We start from the raw sequence: 20,313 nt of genomic DNA, 5'->3' as shown, positions 1-20,313 counted from the left end.
ATGGTTTTAGAAGTTGGGTTCCCACAAATACATATTTCCTCTAGAGTGTGGGTGATTTGAAGGAGATTTGCTGGGTGCACGTCTCCTGGCATAGTCCCTCTCCTCGTGGTGCTCCTGTTTGATTGGGGATAACCAGTCTGCTCCCTGAACCTCCTCTTCTCTAGTTCTCCCCCCATCATCTCTCCGCACCCACCCACCCTAACAACCCACGTGGCTCAGGGAGCCGAGTCTGCGCGCAGCTGCGCTCCTACGGCTCAGCGTCGCCCAGAGGTGTGAGCATGCGCAGTAACGCGGCGGCTTCTGGACTTACCGCGCGTGCTCGGCTGCGGCGCATGCCCAGTTGCTCCGAAGGAAGTTTGGCCCATTGGGGGGCCGCGCCGCCGCGGCGATGACTGTGCCGGTGGGTCTGCGGGAGCTGCTGCTGCTAGCGGGGGGCGGCGGCGGCGCGGAGGGGAGCGGCGCGGCGGGCGCCCCCGCCCCCGCGGAGGAGGAGGTGTGCGTGGTGGGCATCTTCGGCAAGACGGCCCTGCAGCTGAGCTCCGAGAAGGCGGCGCTGGTGAGCACCGTGTGCGACCGGCAGGTCTTCCCCCTCTTCCAGCGGGAGAGCGCGGGGCCGGGCGGGGCCGGGCCCAGCGACGGCGGGGAGCCCGCGGCCGCCGCAGAGGGGGAGCCCGCCGCCGCCGCCCAGGACTACAACCTGCTGCAGGCCTACTACAGCCAGGAGAGCAAGGTGCTGTACCTGGTGCTCACCTCCATCTGCGACACCCCGCAGCTGCTGCGGGCCTGCAGCGACCTCAGCGCCGGGGACGCCAGGGTGCCGGGGCTCGGCCACCCCCCCGGCGCCCCGCTGCCCCATGCCGAGGCCCATGAGTTCTGGAAGCACCAGGAGAAGCTGCACTGCCTGAGCCTCCTCTACCTCTTCTCCGTCTGTCACATCCTGCTGATGGTGCACCCCACCTGCTCCTTCGACATCACCTATGACCGTGTCTTCAGGGCCCTGGATGGGCTGAGGCAGAAGGTGCTGCCCTCCCTCAAGGCCGCCATCAAGGACTGCCCGGTTGGCAAGGAGTGGAAGCTCAACTGCAGGCCGTGCCCGCCCCGCCTCCTCTTCCTCTTCCAGCTTAATGGGGCCCTCAAGGTGGACCCCCCACCAGGCAGGGGGCAAGACCTCTGCGGCCAGCTGGAGAAGCCCCCACCCAAGAAGCATTCACCCAAGAGGAGGTTGCAGCATGCCCTGGAGGACCAGATCTACCGCATCTTCCGTAAGAGTCGGGTGCTGACCAACCAGAGCATCAACTGCCTTTTCACTGTGCCTGCTAACCAGGCCTTTGTCTACATTGTGGCTGGTGGGGCCCAGGATGGAGAGGACCCGGTGGCCATGCTGCTGGAGCAGCTCAGGAGCAACTGCACGATGAAAGAGACAGATTCCTTGCTGGCACCCACCTTGGCGGGGCCCAGGAGATATCAGATGATGAGACATGGCAGGCAGCAGCTGTCCTTCCATGTTGAGAGTAGCAGTAGCAGCTCCAGCTCCTCTGGGCAGTTGGTGGACTGCACCCTCAAGGAGTTCCTCTGGCAACATGTGGAGCTGGTGCTAAGCAAGAAAGGCTTTGATGACAGTGTGGGGAGAAACCCTCAGCCCTCTCACTTTGAGCTTCCTACATATCAGAAGTGGGTTGCTGCAGCTCAGAAATTGTATGAAGTGGCTATTGAGGGGAAAGATGATGACCCAGCTTCCCTCACTGGGGAACTGACCTCCAAAATTATGGGAAGCATCAAAGTCTTGGAGGGGTACCTAGATATAGACACCAAGTTTTCTGAAAACCGTTGCCAAAAGGCTCTCCCCATGGCCCACAGTGCCTACCAGTCCAACCTGCCCCACAATTACACTATGACAGTTCACAAGAATCAGCTGGCACAAGCCTTGCGTGTGTACAGCCAGCATGCCCGGGGACCAGCCTTTCACAAGTATGCCATGCAACTTCATGAAGACTGTTACAAGTTCTGGAGCAATGGGCATCAGCTGTGTGAGGAGCGAAGTTTAACTGATCAGCACTGTGTGCATAAATTTCACTTACTACCAAAATCAGGTAACTAAGCTCAGTTGCGTTAGGATCCTTTTGCAGTTTACGTTTACAAGTTTTAAGCCATAAAATGTTTTCCTATCTAACTGGCCATTGAATTTTAAATCTGGCTTTATTTTAAAAGAAATACTATTAGGTACAGTAGATCATAGACTCTAAAAATAGGTCTTATGTCTAATGTTAATGTTTATAAAAAGTGCAGGAATGATGGGTTTAGATTCCATTTCTCTGTTTATTGAAGGGATAGTTATAGCAAAGGCTATGTTGCAGCATTCCCTTAATTACCCCTACTGATGTGCCCACTCCTGATTGGGAGTGACCACTCCCAGGAATTGAAAATAGTTGAGTTTCCATGGTCAGTTCAGTCCTTGCTGTCTGTGCAGAGACTGCCAGTTGTGGTGATGTGTGCAATGTGTATACATGGTGGGATGGGACCACCAAACTCATTTCATAGAGGACAGAACCAGTAATCAGATGGTGATAACAGGTATATTATAACTAGTAATCTAGAGGTTAAAGGCTCCATACCCTATTCTTAGTCCCTTGTGTCATCACTTCCCCCCCCAATGTAACTTTGATTTAGAACCCCCCTCTCCTCCTCCCCCCCCCCAAAAAAAACCCCAACTAATTGCTACTTGGTGTGAATAAGGGTTGCAGGATTAGACTCATTATTAATTACTTGGGTTCTCTCCATGCTAGTTGAACATACATCCTTAGAATCATAGAATATCAGGGTTGGAAGGGACCTCAGGAGGTCATCTAGTCTAACCCCCTGCTCAAAGCAGGACCAATCCCCAACTAAATCATCCCAGCCAGGGCTTTGTCAAGCCTGACTTTGAAAACCTCTAAGGAAGAAGATTCTACCACCTCCCTAGATAACCCATTCCAGTGCTTCACCACCCTCTTAGTGAAAAAGTTTTTCCTAATATCCAACCTAAACCTTCCCTACTGCAACGTGAGACCATTACTCTTTGTTCTATCATCTGCTACCACTAAGAACACTCTAGATCCATCCTCTTTGGAACCCCCTTTCAGGTAGTTGAAAGCAGCTATCAAATCCCCCCTCATTCTTCTCTTCTGCGACTAAACAATTCCAGTTCCCTCAGCCTCGTCTCATAAGTCATGTGCTCCAGCCCCCTAATCATTTTTGTTGCCCTCCGCTGGACTCTTTCCAATTTTTCCACATCCTTCTTGTAGTGTGGGGCCCAAAACTGGACACAGTACTCCAGATGAGGCCTCACCAGTGTCGAATAGAGGGGAATGATCATGTCCCTCGATCTGCTGGCAATGCCCCTACTTATACAGCCCAAAATGCCATTAGCCTTCTTGGCAACGAGGGCACACTGTTGACTCATATCCAGCTTAGAAAGATGGTTTCCGAGGGAGGTGCAAATGCTATTTTAAAATAGAGCCTTACTGTGCAAGAAATAGAAGTTGCAAGGAATATATATAAATAGCCAGAAGAACCATTTGTCCTTTTTAGCAAGACCTGGTAAGTGTCGTGGTTACGGCCTAGGTGCACCTTTGACCTGTCTGAGTGCATCTCCTCACGTGTGTGTTCTCTTGCTTTCACCTGGTAAAAGGACAACACAATTTTCACACTCTTAGATCTGGTCACTGGGCTACAGCACACTGTGTACCAACCATGATTACTCTGCAGGCCTGACTGAGCACCAGTGCTTAATACAGTGACCCAAAACAGCCTCTTCAAAACAACATATTGTTTTATCTTAACAGTAGGAACAAGGCATAACAAGAAAAAGGGATTTCAACACAATAAAAGGTCTATATGCATATTTGCCTAACTTAAAGGTTTTTCAGTCCTAGTTAATCCCTGACCCCTTTGCCTCTAGGGATTGGGGTTCAGTCTACGCCCCAGCGGTCTTTGCCTCACTTTTTCCTATTCTTCAGGGACCATCTTATCTACCCAAACTTAATTGTTCCAGTTTCCTCTGCTTGGATCCCCCTATGGGGACTCCCAAGCCAGATTGTTGAAATCAGCTTGGTCAGAGGTAAAATTTAAAGTAAATAGTAGTTGCATTGTCTTTTAAGTATTGATAAATGGGGGGCTATCTATCCTCTGCTTAAATTAACCCCTTGCAGTCATATAGCAAACGCAATAACAATCAAATGGTGGAACATAAATTATTACATAGCAGCTCCACATCCTGCACAATAAGCAATTGGCAAGAAAGGCAGCTCAGTGTGTACAAAGGGCCTTTGTAACTGGTTGTAAAACACGCACAAGGAAGGGGAAGTTGCATGATAAATTGGCAATTTTGGAAAGTAATTTGGGGGGGAAGTATGAGGGATCATTGCAGAAGAAGGTTGAAGATAGCCAAATGATACAAGTATCTCTCCAGATGGGGTGAAGCAAACACCAATGAATCTTGTTACTTTTTCAGGGGAAAAACCAGAGCCAGATAGAAACCCTCCAGTGTTGTATCACAACAGCCGGGCTCGCTCCACTGGTGCCTGTAACTGTGGGAGGAAACAAGCACCCCGGGATGATCCCTTTGATATCAAAGCAGCCAATTATGATTTCTATCAGGTAATCATTAGCTTTCCATTTTTGCTTCAAAGGAAAATATTATTTATTAAGCCGTAGCTATGCTTGTGCTGTACAAACAAGGCACAGCTTATCCTGAAGAGTCCAAAGAAAAAGTTAAGAGGTGACTTGATTGTGGTCTATAGATGTCTATGGGGGGGGAAGAGAAAAAGTGATTGGAAGCGGAAGCTAGCCAAATTCCGACTAGAAATAAGGTGCACATTTTTAAGAGCAAGGGTAATTAACCATTGGAATAATTTGCCTGGGGACATGGTGGCTCCTCTGTCACTTGACACCTGTAAATCAAGACTGGGATATCTTTCTAAATATATGTTTTATAGTTTTAACAGAAGTTATGGGCTTGATGCAGGAATTACTGGGTGAGATTCTGCATCCTGTGTTATGCAGGAGATGAGGCTAGATGATCATAATGGTCCCTTCAGTCTTCAAAGTCGGAGCCTAGGTCTGAGACAAAACAGTGCAGACACAACTAGTACCTAGTGTTCCAATAAGAGTTAGAGCTGGCATGGGAGTACTGCACAGCCTTTTTTAAAATGGTCTTTGCGTTAGTTTGTTTTAAGGAGGGATTTGATGGAAGAAAATGAGTCTTCTGACCACAAAGAGAGAGAGAGAGAGCTAAGTGAAAAGGGAGCATGGGAGAAAGAAGGGAGTTTTAGGCTATTTAAATATTACTTTTTTCTTATCCTGCTCCTGTAAGAGCCAAGCAGTTTTTACTCCTATTGCCTTAACAGCAGTTGAGTACTCAGTACCTTGCAGGATCAGACCCAAGCCATCTGAATAGCTTGGTGAACAACTATTCATTTTCTATGAAGGCAGTTAAGTATGAGCTTTTCTACAATCACAGATTTGTACCACTTTGACTATACTAGGATAGTTAAAGCAGTACTATTCCATACCTTCCAGTCAGGGGTTAGGCAATAATAGTATCGAGGTGCTTATATTGGTGTAGCTTATAAGGGAAAGTGTAAGGCACCTTTATACCAATATAACTGCATCCTCACTAGGGATTGCACTGATCTTTAACTGTTTGTGTAGAAAATCATACCCCCTAACCAAAATAGTTATACTAGTACAAAAACAGTGTGTGGACCAGGCCTAAGCATAACAGTTATGTGCATAGTGTCTGTTGTTCATTCAGAAGTGCACTGGTTCCCACTTCACCAAAAGAGAGACTCTAAATATTTGCTTGAGGCTAGATTGCATTGACTTGTTAATACTATAGCTTATTATATTAAACTGCATTCAGTTAGTTTTGTGATTCAGAGCTATGTGAACATTGAGACTACAGATGACAAGTTAACTGTGTTCCATCTTTCACAGCTGCTGGAAGAGAAATGTTGTGGGAAACTGGACCACATCAACTTCCCGATATTTCAGCCGAGTACACCTGATCCAGCACCAGCCAAGGATGAGACCTCACCTGCCCCCCCAGAAGGAGAAGCTGAGAAACTTAAAGAAAAAGAGCCTCAAACCCAGGGAGAGAGCACCAGCCTGAGCTTAGCCCTTAGTTTGGGTCAATCAACGGATAGCCTGGGCACCTACCCAGCTGATCCTCAAGGTGGAGGAGACAATGCAGAGGCTCATGGGCAAGCATCAGAGTCTAAAAGCGAGAAGAGGCCAAGCTTGGTAGATCGCCAGGCATCCACTGTTGAGTATCTTCCTGGCATGCTTCATTCTAATTGCCCTAAGGGCCTTCTTCCCAAATTCTCTAGCTGGTCACTGGTCAAACTTGGCCCTGCTAAGGCTTATAACTTCCACACAGGCTTAGACCAACAGGGCTTCATCCCAGGAACAAACTACTTAATGCCTTGGGACATTGTCATCAGGACAAGAGCTGAAGATGAGGGAGATCTAGACACAAATTCCTGGCCTGCTCCTAATAAAGCTGTTCCTGGGAAACGAAGTGCAGTTGTAATGGGAAGAGGAAGGAGGAGAGATGACATAGCTCGAGCCTTTGTTGGATTTGAATATGAAGACGCCCGTGGTCGGAGGTTCATGTGTTCAGGGCCTGAGAAAGTCATGAAGGTGATGGGAGGTGGGCCAAAAGAATCTGCTATAAAAGCCCTTAATTCTGATATGCCCTTATACATCCTCTCATCAACTCAGGGACGAGGACTTAAACCGTATTATGCTCAGTTTATAAGACTCTTTGTTGTGGTGCCAGATGCTCCACTGCAGATAATACTAACACCTCAGGTAAGAAAGCTATCTGTAAGTGACTATAGGAACTGCAAAATGTAACACTTAAAAAGTGTATTAACACTTATTATGGGACACATAAAAGAATGTAGGCTCTTTCATTGTTGCAGGGGGTAAGAGTAGATAGGTATCTCTCTCTTATATATATATATATATATATATATATATATATATATATATATATATATAATTATCTCACAGAACTGGAAGGGACCCTGAAAGGTCATTGAGTCCAGCCCTCTGCCTTCACTAGCAGGACCAAGTACTGATTTTGATCCAGATCCCTAAGTGGCCCCCTCAAGGATTGAACTCACAACCCTGGGTTTAGCAAGCTAATGCTCGAACCACTGAGGTATCCCTCCCCCCCAACCTGAACCAGGATTTAATTACAGACACTCCCTGTTCCGGAATGCCTTGCATAAGTTGAATTTTGTGTAAGGCAGGAACGTATACCTGACAATTACACCCCCACCCAAAAAAAAGTACGGAACTTTTCCCGTAAGTGCGGATTTGCGCAAGTCAGGTTTGCGTAACCCAGGGAGCATCTGTAATGTTCTTTAGGTCAATCCAAATTGGTACTGGCCAAAAGTTGTTGGATTGTTGCCACCAAAGCCATTTCTCATAGGCTAGTTTTAGTTCAGAAATTCTCAGCAGACAGACGACATGTAAACCACCACCTCATTGGGAATGCTCCTTGATATTTTCAGCCAAGGACTGAATGGAGAATGAAGATAAGTCTCTTCTCATTCCTTAGGGAGAGTCCCCACAGATCAGGTTTGAGTATAATGGTGGTGTGGGGAAGTTTGCTGTGTAGTTGCAAATGCTGTATATGTTCTGTAAACAAATATTTCTTCAGTCACCAAGGCTGTTATGACTTTAGCACTTGTTAGCATAACTTTCTTCTTAATACACATTTTATCATAGATGACATAGTGGGGTTCCAATAGGTTGAAAAGACATATTAAATAATATGCCACAAAAATGCACGAGAATAACCTGCCTTTTTAAAAATAACTACTGAGCAATGGGAACATAAATTAAAAATTAAAATGTCTTCACAGAAAAATGGTGATGCATGGCTAAGTTGGATTTTTATCTTCAATTCTCTGAACTCTGGGAACACAGAATCTGTAGAATGAAAAAGATGTAATTTTCATCTATTTCTAGATGCTGGGAAAAGGAAATTGATATTTGAAATTGATATGTGTGTCCACTTACTTTTTTTTTAAAGTAATGAAATATGAACAAGATGTGTTTTCCAATAGTACTCTGTCATGGAATAATCTTACCATTTATATAGCACTTCATAAAATATGGCAAAAAAAATTTCATTTGTTGGTACCGAAAGTAAATACAGCACTACTGAAATGCAGCCAGCACACAGTATGTTTATATCAGTTATGGGGAGAAACCATCTACTCCCCTAAAGTGCCCTGGGACCATTCATATACGCATGTTCAAAAGAGATGAATTCAAATTTGAACAGAAAAGTGCTACTAGAATGATCTGGGAGTGGGAAGCCTATATCATATGAGGAGATTAAAAGGTCTTGTTTAGTCTAGCACAGGGGTAGGCAACCTATGGCATGGGTGCCAAAGGCGGCACACGAGCTGATTTTCAGTGGCACTCACACTGCCCAGGTCCTGACCACCAGTCCAGGGGGCTCTGCATTTTAATTTAATTTTAAATGAAGCTTTTTAAACATTTTAAAAACCTTATTTACTTTACATTCAACAATAGTTTAGTTATATATTATAGACTTATAGAAAGAGACCTTCTAAACACGTTAAAATGTATGGCTGGCACGTGGAACCTTAAATTAGAGTGAATAAATGAAAACTCGGCACACCACTTCTGAAAGGTTGCTGACCCCTGGTCTAGCAAAATGAAGGCTGAGAGGAAATATTGCTGTCTATAAATGCATTGGGCATGGGCATCCGGGATGGAGAAGAACTATTTGAGAGAGAGAGGTTGGAAATTTAGAAAGTTTCTAATCAGAGGAGTGAGGTCCTAGAGAACAGCCTTCCAATAGGAGTAATGGAGGCAAACAACCTATCTAATTTTAAGATGGAGCTTGATAAGTTTAAGAACAGAATTGTATGACTGATTTGCCTGTGATAGCAAGGGACTGGACTCAGTCTCTCAAGAGGTCCCTTCCAGTGCTATGTTCCTACAAAGCAAACAGAACCTGGTTTAGGGGAGACCTTAAAGACCCACATACTACATTGTTTTTTGTTTTGCAAGTTCAAGCAGGAGTAGTAATGATTAAAGCTACACACAGCAGTGAAATGGCACCATTCACTTCAGTGGTTAAGATTCAGTTTTGTAGTCTACCTTTCAGATTCGCATTTAACTTCCATGAGTTTTGCCTGTGTATGAGCTGCAAGATCAGGCCCTAATGGTGATATTTCAAAATTCCCCTTTAGGGGTGAATGTGGATGAAATGGCAAGGAAAAAGCTAAATCAACTAGTGATACTTATGCCTATACGTGATATGATTTCTAAGGCCCTTGTCCACCCTGTGAAAATCTAATATGCTGAAGGAAAAAATTACACCACATCAGTTCTTGACCTGATTAAGACACCGCTCAGTCTTCTAGTGCAGTTGATAACAAACAATATTTTAAGTGCTCTTGATTCATGTTACAGTCCTGAAAAATCCAAGGTGGTAGAACAATTTGAGTCACAGTTGAAACAATTTAGTCTTGTCGGCACTACACAGATGCAACTGTGTCCCTAAATGTAGATATTTTTTTTTTGATTTATTTTTTTTTGGTAGTGTGAGACAGGGTCTTAGTGATCTGATGCCAAATCTGGTATCTTTAAGTTCAGCATGTTGATCACACTGGGGTTTGAAACTTATTTCCTTTCTGGCAAGAACAGCATTTAAACACTGTCTTCTAAAAATGCGCTAAAGTGGCTTCAAACCTCATTTTAGTAGAGACTTAATAGACCCTTGTGGATTTAGTTATTTGAGAGGGTTTTATTCCAATAGTTTGCTAATTTTATCTTTTAAAGTACTTAACATATTTCCTACTGTTTTTTTTCAGGTTCAACCAGGGCCTCCGCCTTGCCCTGTATTTTACCCTGAGAAACAGGAAATAACCCTCCCGCCTGATGGACTGTGGGTGCTGCGATTTCCTTATGCTTATGTAACAGAACGTGGACCCTGTTTTCCTCCTAAAGAAAACCAGCAGTTGATGAGTTATAAGGTTGTTCGAGGAATACTAAAAGCCATTACACAATAAGAATTATTCTGGAACATTAGTCCTGATTTCAGGTGACTTGTTTTCTCAATCCAAATTATGGATTTTGATTCCTGACTGTTGATACTTAAACAGTAATCACTGCTTGGTATAGTGAAACCACTGCATGTAAAGTGAATAGGGTCCAGATTCAGAATAAAGATATGAGCATCAAAGTGGAGAAAGGAACATGGCAACTTTCTCTGTTTACCTATTCAGTTTTCATATGTAGAAACCAGCAACTTTTAATTTATCTTTATATGTCTGAGCCTGTGTCCCTACATGTTTTGATGAGTCAACTCCTTGTCCCTAATTACATATTTAGGAACTTGTATTAAAATTACCCCTGCTTGGAATCAAGCTGTTACTTGTCGGATGGAGACAGTGAGAAGAGAACCTTTTTCTCTCTCTCTAACCTGCCTTTTAAAATAAAAAATATGGACTCCTATTGCGTTAGCAGAAACTTTGTATTTTAGTTTTTAAAATGTAATTACAGACATCTTTAGTCATTTTTGGATTTGTCTTCTCAATTCCATCAGAGCCAGGAACCCTGTTCATTCAGATCAGACACATTTTAAAAAAAACAATTTAAAAATGTCTACATTCGTGGATCAGACAACCAGATCTTGTTTTTGAAAATTATCTATCCAGTGCCATAGTTGTGGCCATAAGAAATCAGCTCCTATGCCTGAGTCAAGGTTAGGTGTGCTTAAAAAAAAAAAAAAAGACAAAATACTGACAACTTAAACTCATTCTAAAACAAGTTTAAAAAATAAAAAACAAACAAAAAAGCCCTAGTAGCATATAACAAAAGGTTAGAATGTCTCCCAGTTTGCTCTACTATGGCAATTAAAGCACAGAACTGGAATTGTGATAAGTGGGTTCTTTTCCCTTTTAATTATTTGCCATGTAAAGTAAATTACTCAAATGTCTGCTTCATTTTCTGAACTATAAGATGTGGATAATACCTCCCTTGCTTCTTGACGGCTGCCGTGTGACTTAATGCATGAAAGTTTAGAAAGTGCTTTGAAATCCTGGAGCAGAAGACTTAAGGAGGAGTCAGATTACTAAATTGTTCAAACTTCTTCATATAGCAATTGAATAGAGAAACATCAGTGAGTGGAGAAGAATTTGCATACAAAAACTGAAATGATGTTTAAACTGTTACTGGAAGAAGAGGAAAATTCCACTGGAACTCAAAACAGCTGATAACAATTGATGGTGTTTGTAAAATGCCTATACAAATATTATATGTGAAAGGCACTTATGTACAAGAATACAGTTGTAGAGTGATTAGAGCAGCTGGCCCACTGGAAGGCTCTTCCATCTCAAATAACTCGGAAGTGAATGGCTTGGTTTTCAGAGAGTCAATCTCATAGTCAGATTGTGTATATGCTGTCATTGATCATAAATTACTGAACTTTAAAGAAAGGTAGTCTTTCATTTGAGGAAAAATGTGGAGTGGAAAGATCGAGGATAAAATGGTGCAGATTATGTTGTCTCTGTGGAATAACTTATTTAGCAAGAGTTTGCCATAATTGATAAACCCATAAGTGATCAGTACATGAAGACTGGGTTTAGTGCAGTTTTACACACATTAAATGGCCAAATGCAGCTTGCTTCCAATTAAAGCAAAAGTACAATTGATCTTTCCTTAATACTAAACTCTTAACAATTTCCAATCCAGTCTCTATTAATTTTAAATGTCTAATTGTCTAAAATCTATCAGACTTTTGGATCTTTATCCCACTTTTGGCCTTTGTATGTGGGAAAGTTTGCCTCTAATCTCTTTCAGGTGGTGGTGTGAGAAACTCTAGAATGAATTGAGGATTATGATAATGTAATAGGTACTGTAGGTCTCTCTCTATAAAACAAGCAAAACATTACACACATTCCTGGGTTTATGGATCACACCTAGACTATCAGTCACATTGGTACTGTCCTCCAAAAAGGAAAGTTTAACAGAGAGATTATTTTTGTTGATCCCAGAAACCATTCTTGCAATAATCTTTTAAGTATGATTTGTTTTAGATGAGGTTTTACAGTGCTGGTTATTAAACATCCACAGTGCTTTCCCTAAGAAGAGGGGTTCACAGGCACACTCAGTCAATTGTACTTCAATCACTTGTTTTACACCAGTTGAATCACAAGCAATTGGCTGTTTCCAGGCTAGCCATCCACTGCTGATTTAGCCTGTGTCCATATTAGGGCTGCATTAAACCCAGAGATGCGCATGTGACTGGCATCTTTAATCAAAACATTCTCAATCATTTCCATTTCTGTGCAGGTGCTACCTCTCCCATCCCAAGTAGGTGGAAGGGGTAGCACCTATGGCTGCCTGGACAATGGGATGGGGGAGAATGTAAGGATGCCCATAGGCAGAGGCTTAAGGGCTGTGGGGTGAAAAGTTATAAAACTTGACACCAATGCTTGTACGCTGGATGGGAGGGGAAAGAGGTGATTCAAAGATATACTCTGCCTAAACCACTGGAGAAAGCAGGAGAGGGTTTGAGGTTCCCCTCAGAGGCTGGAGGAGGAAGCCTAGAGGAGCACCCCCTGCTGAGGTGAAATGGGGGTAAGCCCCACATCTATGAGGGATGGGAAGGGGAATTTCTTCCATGGCCTAAAGTTCCCCTGTGCTGGGTGACAGGGTTTAATCTTGCTATGGGGAAAGAAAGAGGTCTAAATACTCTGATGAAGGGAGGAAATAAAAAAGATGTTAATTTGCCCTCCTTGGGGGACGAGCCCTCTCAAGGAAGATAGAGGCTGGGGGGTTAACCCCATGTGTGCAAGAGCGGGGTACAGTCCGTGGAGAGGTGATTAATCCACCTCCTGGGATAGTGCGGGGGAAGGTTAATTTTCCTCCTCTGTGTGTGGGGTGCGGCAGGGAATTCCCTCAGGGAAGGTGAGACCCTGGAAAGGGGGACTCAGCCCCGCTCCCTGGTGTATATGGCAAGGGGAGGGCTGAGTCCCCTGGAGGCTAGAAGAGAGGGGTCAATTCCCCTCGAGGGGGAGGGGGTGAGCCCTGGAGTGCAGAGGACTGGACTAGATGACCGCTGAAGGTCCCTTCCAGTTCTCTGACCCCCCGGTGCTGGACCTGGCTCCGCTTCCCCTCACGGGAGGGCCAAGCCCCCTTTTTGCGCGCGCGGCTGCGCTCTCCGTTCCCTCGCCCGGGTGGACGGGGGGGGAGTGGCTGCGGCTGCGCGGGGCGGCCCTTTGCGCGGCTGCCGCAGGCCGGCCGGCTGGCTCGGTGGGAGCGGGCAGGATGGCCGGCGTCGCCCTGTATCTGGTCTCTACGCTGGGCGGCTACCTCCTCACCTCGGCGCTGCTGCTCAAATGCCCGGGACTGCTGCACCGGCCCAAGCGGCAGCGCTTCCGCTGCCGGCACATCTCCCACCGCGGCGGTGAGACCTGGGGGCTCGGGGCCCGCGCGCGGCTCCTGCGGGGGCTGGGTCGCTTCCCGCCGTAACCGTGAGGGGCCCGGGGTCACCTCGCGCCTCAAGGGTTGGCGGGGGCGCCCTGAAGGGCAGGGAGGCGAGGGGTTCCCCTCTCCCCGGCCCGATGGTGGGGGACTCACCTCAGACCCCTCTCCCCAGGGCCCGGTCCTTGTTCTTGCGGGAGTGGGGGTGTCAGCCCCCAGCCGTGCCGCCCCCGCAGCGTGCAAGCCGGGCTGTGCCGCAAAGGGCTTGTGACGCGCTGTGTTTGTGGCACGCTGATCTGCCTGTTACCTGGGGCTCGGCAGCCGATAGCCAAGTGTGTGTGTCTGGCTGCGTGCAACCCAGCGATTTCCGTCTTCCCCCCCATCTTCTCCCCAGCACCCCACCCCACCGCCTAATTGTCCTTGGTTTCAGGGTCGAACAGATTCTCCAACTCCAGCCAAAGCTCACGCGGAGCCACCTGGCTTTGCGTGGAATCTACCCCAAACTCAAACTGGGCCCAGGTTCACTATACGTTTTCTCTTTGTGAAAAGTGTGATCTAGTGGTGAGAGCAGGGCATTGGGCGGCAGACTTCTGGGTCCTATTAAAATAATGGAAACATTTTCTAAAACCTAATTGTTACAAAAACCTACATTTCTGATTAGTGATTGACCTCAGTAACTTTGCTCCTACTGTTTTCTAGGGTATGTTAGTATATAACCAGCCTATTGATTTACCTCCTCTATAGTTGCACCAATCAGCAGCTTTACAAGATAATTCTTATTCAATAGGATGGTTATCTGTTAGGCACTTCTATGCAAACAACCTTTACAACCCGAATGAAGGACAGCGTGTGTATATGCTGTGTAGTACAACTGGGGCAGTAGTAGTAACCTCAGGATACTGAAACAGCTAGTTCACCATGTAAGACTGATACTGTGAGAAGTGAGTTAGATGTATATATAACATCTTCAATCTACTGCTTTGGATATATTATCAGGACCTTACTGTGTTACCACTATGAAATTCAGAAATCAAGATATCTCTTAACCTGTCTGAGTTTCTCTGTATTGAGAGGGCTGATCGAACTCTAACCCTTCTATGCAGGTGCTGTAAACTGAGATAGAAGTCCTCATTCATTATTTGTAGGTAATCTTCCATTGATCTACATTTTGAAATGGTAAATCTGAAAGATCAGTAACTGAGCCCTGATATTCTATGCTAGAATCCATGCAGGCTGTGCAGATTGAGTTGCAGCCCATTTTGAAAGCATTGCTTACCAGTCACACTCACTGCAAATAGGCATCCACTTTGTACATTTTTAACTGATAATGAACTATATTTTCTTGTGGTCATTGGGGGTTTGTACCTGGTATATTATATGTACGAAGTAGAGGGAGGAGAGCCTTCTTATTTCATATGTTTTTGTTTTGAATTCTGTCATCTTATAACTCATCCATGGGCTCTGTTCATGGCTCTCGTCTGCCCCACGTTGATGTTCTCTGAAGTAGAATGTGAAATGAAAATTTTTAGATGTGGCCACTTTAGCTCAGTGCCAAGTATGGCAGGGAAGGAGGTCTTTGCATTTGTTTGGACCTTTGGCTATATAGCTGACATACCAAGTAAGTAAGCAATACATCACTATGGAGAGGTACCTAAACATGTAATATGTCAGAATACATATAGTAAACCCAGCCCTTGCATGTCAAAGGAAGGAAGATGATTCATTGCAGCAGTTAATTTCCCTGTTTCAGTTCCTCTGTCACAAGTTAGTTCATGGAGATTGTGTTGCAGAACTAGGGCTCCTTTTTCAAAACATTACAACAGACATTTACAGGGAATTTGATGGTGGATTTGATTTAAATCATGATTTAAATCACTAGTCAGGAAGACTCGATTTAGTAATGGATTTCTACATAAAAATGTATTCTTTTCGGTTGCTATAACCTTAATACATATTCTTCACAACTCAGATGTAGGTTTCATTTTTAGAAGGTACACACTATACATTTTTAAAGTGAAAAGTTTTACAGCTATATCAGAAAATTAATGATTGTTTGGTTATTTCATTTACCAAAGGTAATTGAAGCAGATATTTATGATGTCATTGGGAGGTGAACTATCACCAATTCAACAGGTAAATCATTAATATTTGGAGGATTTTCTTGCCATGCTGCATTAGAAGGAGAACATCACCAGACAGACATTTAAATTGTTTTATTTAACTAAAACAACAGCGTTATGTATTCTGGATTTTTTTCTTCAACAGCAAACATACAATATTTTAATAAAACAGCATATGAATTTTTGAATTTAGTTAAACATTGAAGTGTTTTAAATCAGGTTTGTTTAAAATTGTTTTTAACTACAGTAGTTAAATGAAATATTAAAAAAAAATTAAATTGACTGTGTCAGACAGGTCAACATAAGAAACTTAAAATATTGACTTCTGCAGCTAACTCAGTCATCTTCAAACAAGAAAATGAAGGTGTTCATAATCTGGAAAAGAAAAACAAGCTTTTCTGCTTTTTCAAGTCCCAAACAATTTCTCAATTTGGAATTAATTCATCCAAAGGAAGAAAATATTCTTTCTACACCGGCAGAAGAAACTGTTGTTGTTAAAAGTGAGATTATCACTTCAACAGTCTTTGAATCCAAGTTCTTAAGCGACTTCCAACAGTTCACTGGTGATACTTTCTTTAAAACATCATCAGCAAACATATGTTTCTCAAATGGTTCTTATGCCCAAACTGGGTCTCTTTTACAGCCTGCTGCCATTATAGGTTTTCCCTTCTAGTGGGAGAAGGGTATGGTAGATCTCAAATCAGTGAAGGCTACACTCAGAAAGACCTCAAGACTTCTGGAATATGCTGTTCAAATAGTTTCACCTTTGTTTCTACTGCCTGTCCCTCCCCTCTCACGTTTATCTCCAGACTTCTCCTCGTCCAGATCTATTGTGCCCCCAACAATCTTCTATTCATTGAACTTTTTGAAACTGCACTTTTAGAGAGAAGTAAGGGATTGACTCTGTGTACACAAATTTGCAGAGGGACAATAGGGTTGAGGTCTGTTATTTCTCACCTCTATATATTATTTAGTTATTTAAAAAAATTTTTGCTGTTAAAAAGCATATTATCTCTGGAGACATAAATCCAGAGTTTGAGAACTGCAAAACTAAGCATCTCTGATGGTATCTTCTAGATTGAGCACTGCATCCCATTGGGTAGATAGAAAGATTAACCTAAATAATCTATACAGAAGCCCCTGGAACCCCATAAGATTGGGTTCCTAATCCATGAACTATTGGAACTCATTTACAAAACTTTTCTTAAACATTACATGAATATATTATCTCATACTATAGAATTAGAATTTATAATCTCTATTCCATGATAAGATATCTTTGAGCTATAACGTATCTTAATTAAAATGATCTTTAGATAGGTTTTTTCCTCAAAGCATTTTATCCAAAAAAATCTGATTTAAAGAATTTAAAAAAAAAAAATTCTCATTGATTTTTATCCACCCTGGAATCTGAAAGATGACATGGTAATTCTATAGAAAAGACTTAATTAATCCTCTGGTACTTTCCCAGATTTCCTACCTACAAATTCAAAAAATTTTGTCTCAGTCATTAACTGTAGCCTTTTATATTTCTGAGATTGGGCACTTAGCCCAAGAGAAAATTGTTGATCTGATGAGGAACATAAAAATACAGCAGGTGCGTTTTAAACATTTTTCATAGAATTAGCTGTGTAATTTATCATTAATCCTTAATTTCTTATGTAGTGTTGAGAAACAAAATGGTTAAATGAGTACTTGAACAGTTACCCATATTAGTTAGAGTGAGATGAATCCTTTAGTTGGAAAGGCCCAGAAAAAATTTGTCCTATGGTAAAATTTCTGTTGACTCTGGTAAAGGTAACTTTTTTTTTTTTAAACAGTGATTTTTGTCAAGGTTATTAGTGGCTGGAGTCAGTGATTAAACTTATTTTTTTCTGAGAACTACTGGTGAAGAGCACTTGGTAACTATGTGTGTCCTAGATGTCACACAGGGCTTTCTTCTCATTAAAGTGTACATGCTTGCACTGGGTAATATAACCTGTCAGCGTGGTCTTAAATTTCATTCTTACATTCATGAGATGCACACATTTTTTAATCTTCCTTCTGCTGTCTAAATTCTTGCACCATGTCCATTACTTTGGCCTTTGAGTACCTTTGTCTTGCTTGCTAACCATATTATAAGGCTTGGCGTATAAATGTGTTTTAAAATGAAATTCAAACAAAATAGACAATACCAGGAGGATCTAGTCAACAGTTGTAATTTTCTGTCCATCATGATTTTTCTGTGTAGCCTTCTCCCATACTTGAAACGTTAGGAGGAATCATCTCAGCTGATATCTGACTCCTGTTTCTGCTGTGGAAAATTTCTGGTCAGTTCAGATATGTTGCCAGAGTGCAAGTCCCATTTTTCTTGCTGATTTTGTTTGTTGCTAATGGGTTTGTTTCATCCCATTCAGACTGTTGTAATAGTCTCTTTTCTCACTGCATAACCAGCTGACTTCAGCTGGTAAAAACCCCTATTCTAGGAATCTGGCTAGCAGCAGTCCAGGCAATAGAACTCCAGTTCTAGCTCAGCTAGCTCCTTTGGCTGTTGGGTTCTGTGTTCACTCCACTGCCTTTGGAATCTTCAACCAACTTTCTGTTCTGGCTGTTCTTTAAACTATTCTTTCTGCTCCCCAAAAGCACCCACTAGCATGATTGTCTGCTGCTGATCTATTTGTCTCATCACTACCTGTGTCATGTGGCTGGCCACACCCATCATTTAAAGCCTGACTTGTGGACTTCCATGCTGCTACTGAAGATAAACTTGATTTTTGCTTTTGTTTTCTCTTTACATTTTGGACTTATGGACTGTGTTACTACAATGAAGTCAAAGTTTAAGGTAGTTTAAGATTCTTGTCCTCATCACTAAGGCCCTGTGTGGCTTTGCCTTATCTAAGGAATTGAGTTAAGCTACATTGATATAAGCCATGTTTCAATTAAATTAAATGTGTCCACACACAATCTTGCTGTAGTATAACTAAATCAGTTTAAAATCCTACATTTAAATTAAACTGGTGCAATTTTGAATGTAGACAAGGCCTTAGACTCCAAATCTCCTTTTATTACTTCTCTTCTGAGGCTGAATTTCATTTCCATCTCTTTAATTAGCTCTGTGTAAATATCAAAACAAAATAAGGTGTGAAGTTTTTGAACAACTCTGACATAAAAGGTTTAGAAAACCTGACCTGTGAGGAAAGGTTAAAAACCTGGGCATGTTATAGTCTTGAGAAAAAAAGACTGATGGGGAACCTAACAGTCTTCAAATATGTTTTAAAGAGGACTATGATCAATTGTTCTCCCTGTCCACTGAAGGTAGGAAAAGACATAATTGGCTTTGTCTTTAGAAAGGGAGATTTAGGTTAGGTACTAGGAGAAACTTTCCAACTCTAAGTTTAGTTACATGCTGGAATAGGCTTCCAAGAGAGGTGGAATCCCCATCCCTGGAGGTTTTTCAGAACAGATGGATAGAGACACATTTAGGAAATGAAATAAAAAAAAATAATCAATTTGTATCACGCCATCAGTGTCTCATGTTCTGTCAGTCTAACCATAGTAAACTTGTTGCCATTCAACCTGTCAGTCTGAGGCTCCCACAGCCAGTGACCTCTGCAGTTAAATTCTGTGAACTAGTGGAAATGAGTGGGGCCTTGTCTAAACACAGAAGCTGCACTAGTTACAAAAACTGCATGACACCAATTTAAGTTATCTGGAGTCTTACATTAGTTTAAAAGTATTTCAGTTTAACGTGCACCTGTAAATTTACCACGCTAAACGTACATAAGTTTAAATTGATATGAGTATTCACACACACAGTTGTATGGGTTTCACTAAATCAGAATAAAATATCATCTCTGGTTAAACCATTATAGCTTTGTAGACCAGGTCTCATTATCAATTTGTACCATATTCTTTATCAAGTCTCTCCCACCCCCCAACTCCTTTGTCACAGCTAAGAGGTAGCAAATATTTGCATAGGTGCCTTCTCCAACAGACATTACTTCCAGATACTGTAGCTCTTGTATGTTTCCAGGTTTTTTTTGTATTTTATGGACTATGATCTTTGTTTAAAAACAAGTGCATCTACATGCTAGGCTACTTTCAAAGGCTTGTTCAACATTAGGAAAGGGTCATATTAATCTTGCAAATCTCTTTTTAGCTTACTCCTGGCTCAGAGTAAAATAGGTTTGTATATCTGTCCTTATCCCAGCTGAAACTAATGTCCTTTTCACTACCCCCATGCCAGGCCTCTCTATCTTGGCAAAAATCCTTTTTGATGCTAATTAGGCTTCTATTTATTTTACTCAAATTGATTCAGGAAGTATCCTAAATGTAAAGATACAGGCTTCTATTTTCTAATAATTCCAACTTTTTATCAGATATGAATTTTTGGCAGGTAGAATTTAATTTGTCATAATTCTACAGTAACCTTACTCTGGTCATTCAGAGCCCAGGACTATGTAACCAAACAGATCTGTGGACCACCAAATGCTTTGCTGACTGCAGTTTGCAAACCTCTGATGTGGAGTCATTGCCGAAATTTGTTCACAAAAATAATTAAGTCCTGACTTCTCATTCAGAAGCCATATTCTGCTTTTTTTTGTGTCTTCCTCATGCAATATAAATATGGAACACATTTAGAGCAAAGTTTTTAATGTCTCTAGTGGAAACTATAGTAGTGAAGAGGAGTATTTTG

At 42.6% G+C, this 20,313-nt stretch overlaps 2 protein-coding genes across 9 annotated transcripts in view; both read left to right on the top strand.

Annotated features, from left to right (window-relative positions):
• Positions 1-351: 351 nt before the first annotated feature.
• SMG8 (SMG8 nonsense mediated mRNA decay factor) lies at positions 352-11,591 on the top strand. Its single transcript, XM_044993784.1, has 4 exons — positions 352-2,090; positions 4,490-4,635; positions 5,974-6,849; positions 9,903-11,591. The coding sequence occupies exons 1-4, from the start codon at positions 389-391 to the stop codon at positions 10,098-10,100; spliced, it is 2,922 nt and encodes a 973-aa protein (XP_044849719.1). The 5' UTR covers positions 352-388; the 3' UTR covers positions 10,101-11,591.
• Positions 11,592-12,456: 865 nt separating this feature from the next.
• The window catches only part of GDPD1 (glycerophosphodiester phosphodiesterase domain containing 1), a 61,613-nt gene continuing 53,756 nt past the window's right edge, over positions 12,457-20,313 (top strand). For 2 of the 8 annotated variants that reach the window (XM_044993797.1, XM_044993793.1), the window contains exon 1: positions 13,258-13,501. In XM_044993797.1, coding sequence (XP_044849732.1) covers positions 13,363-13,501 — 139 coding nt within the window. In that variant the 5' untranslated portion in view covers positions 13,258-13,362. Of the gene's footprint in view, positions 12,673-13,256; positions 13,502-15,597; positions 15,652-20,313 lie in introns of those variants that run through there. The other 6 variants (XM_044993795.1, XM_044993796.1, XM_044993798.1 and 3 more) reach the window with 5 other exon arrangements.

Source organism: Mauremys mutica, chromosome 19 (assembly GCF_020497125.1).
Source record: "Mauremys mutica isolate MM-2020 ecotype Southern chromosome 19, ASM2049712v1, whole genome shotgun sequence".
NCBI classification, from domain to species: Eukaryota; Metazoa; Chordata; order Testudines; family Geoemydidae; genus Mauremys; species Mauremys mutica.
The sequence above is the reverse complement of the archived record's forward strand: the minus strand, read 5'-3'. Positions and strand labels throughout refer to the sequence as shown.

Coding starts and splice junctions, on each gene's coding strand:
- SMG8 (XM_044993784.1), top strand. CDS start 389: ATGACTGTGCCGGTGGGTCTGCGGGAGCTGCTGCTGCTAGCGGGGGGC. Junction 2,091..4,489: donor TCACTTACTACCAAAATCAG/GTAACTAAGCTC, acceptor TTACTTTTTCAG/GGGAAAAACCAGAGCCAGAT. Junction 4,636..5,973: donor CCAATTATGATTTCTATCAG/GTAATCATTAGC, acceptor CATCTTTCACAG/CTGCTGGAAGAGAAATGTTG.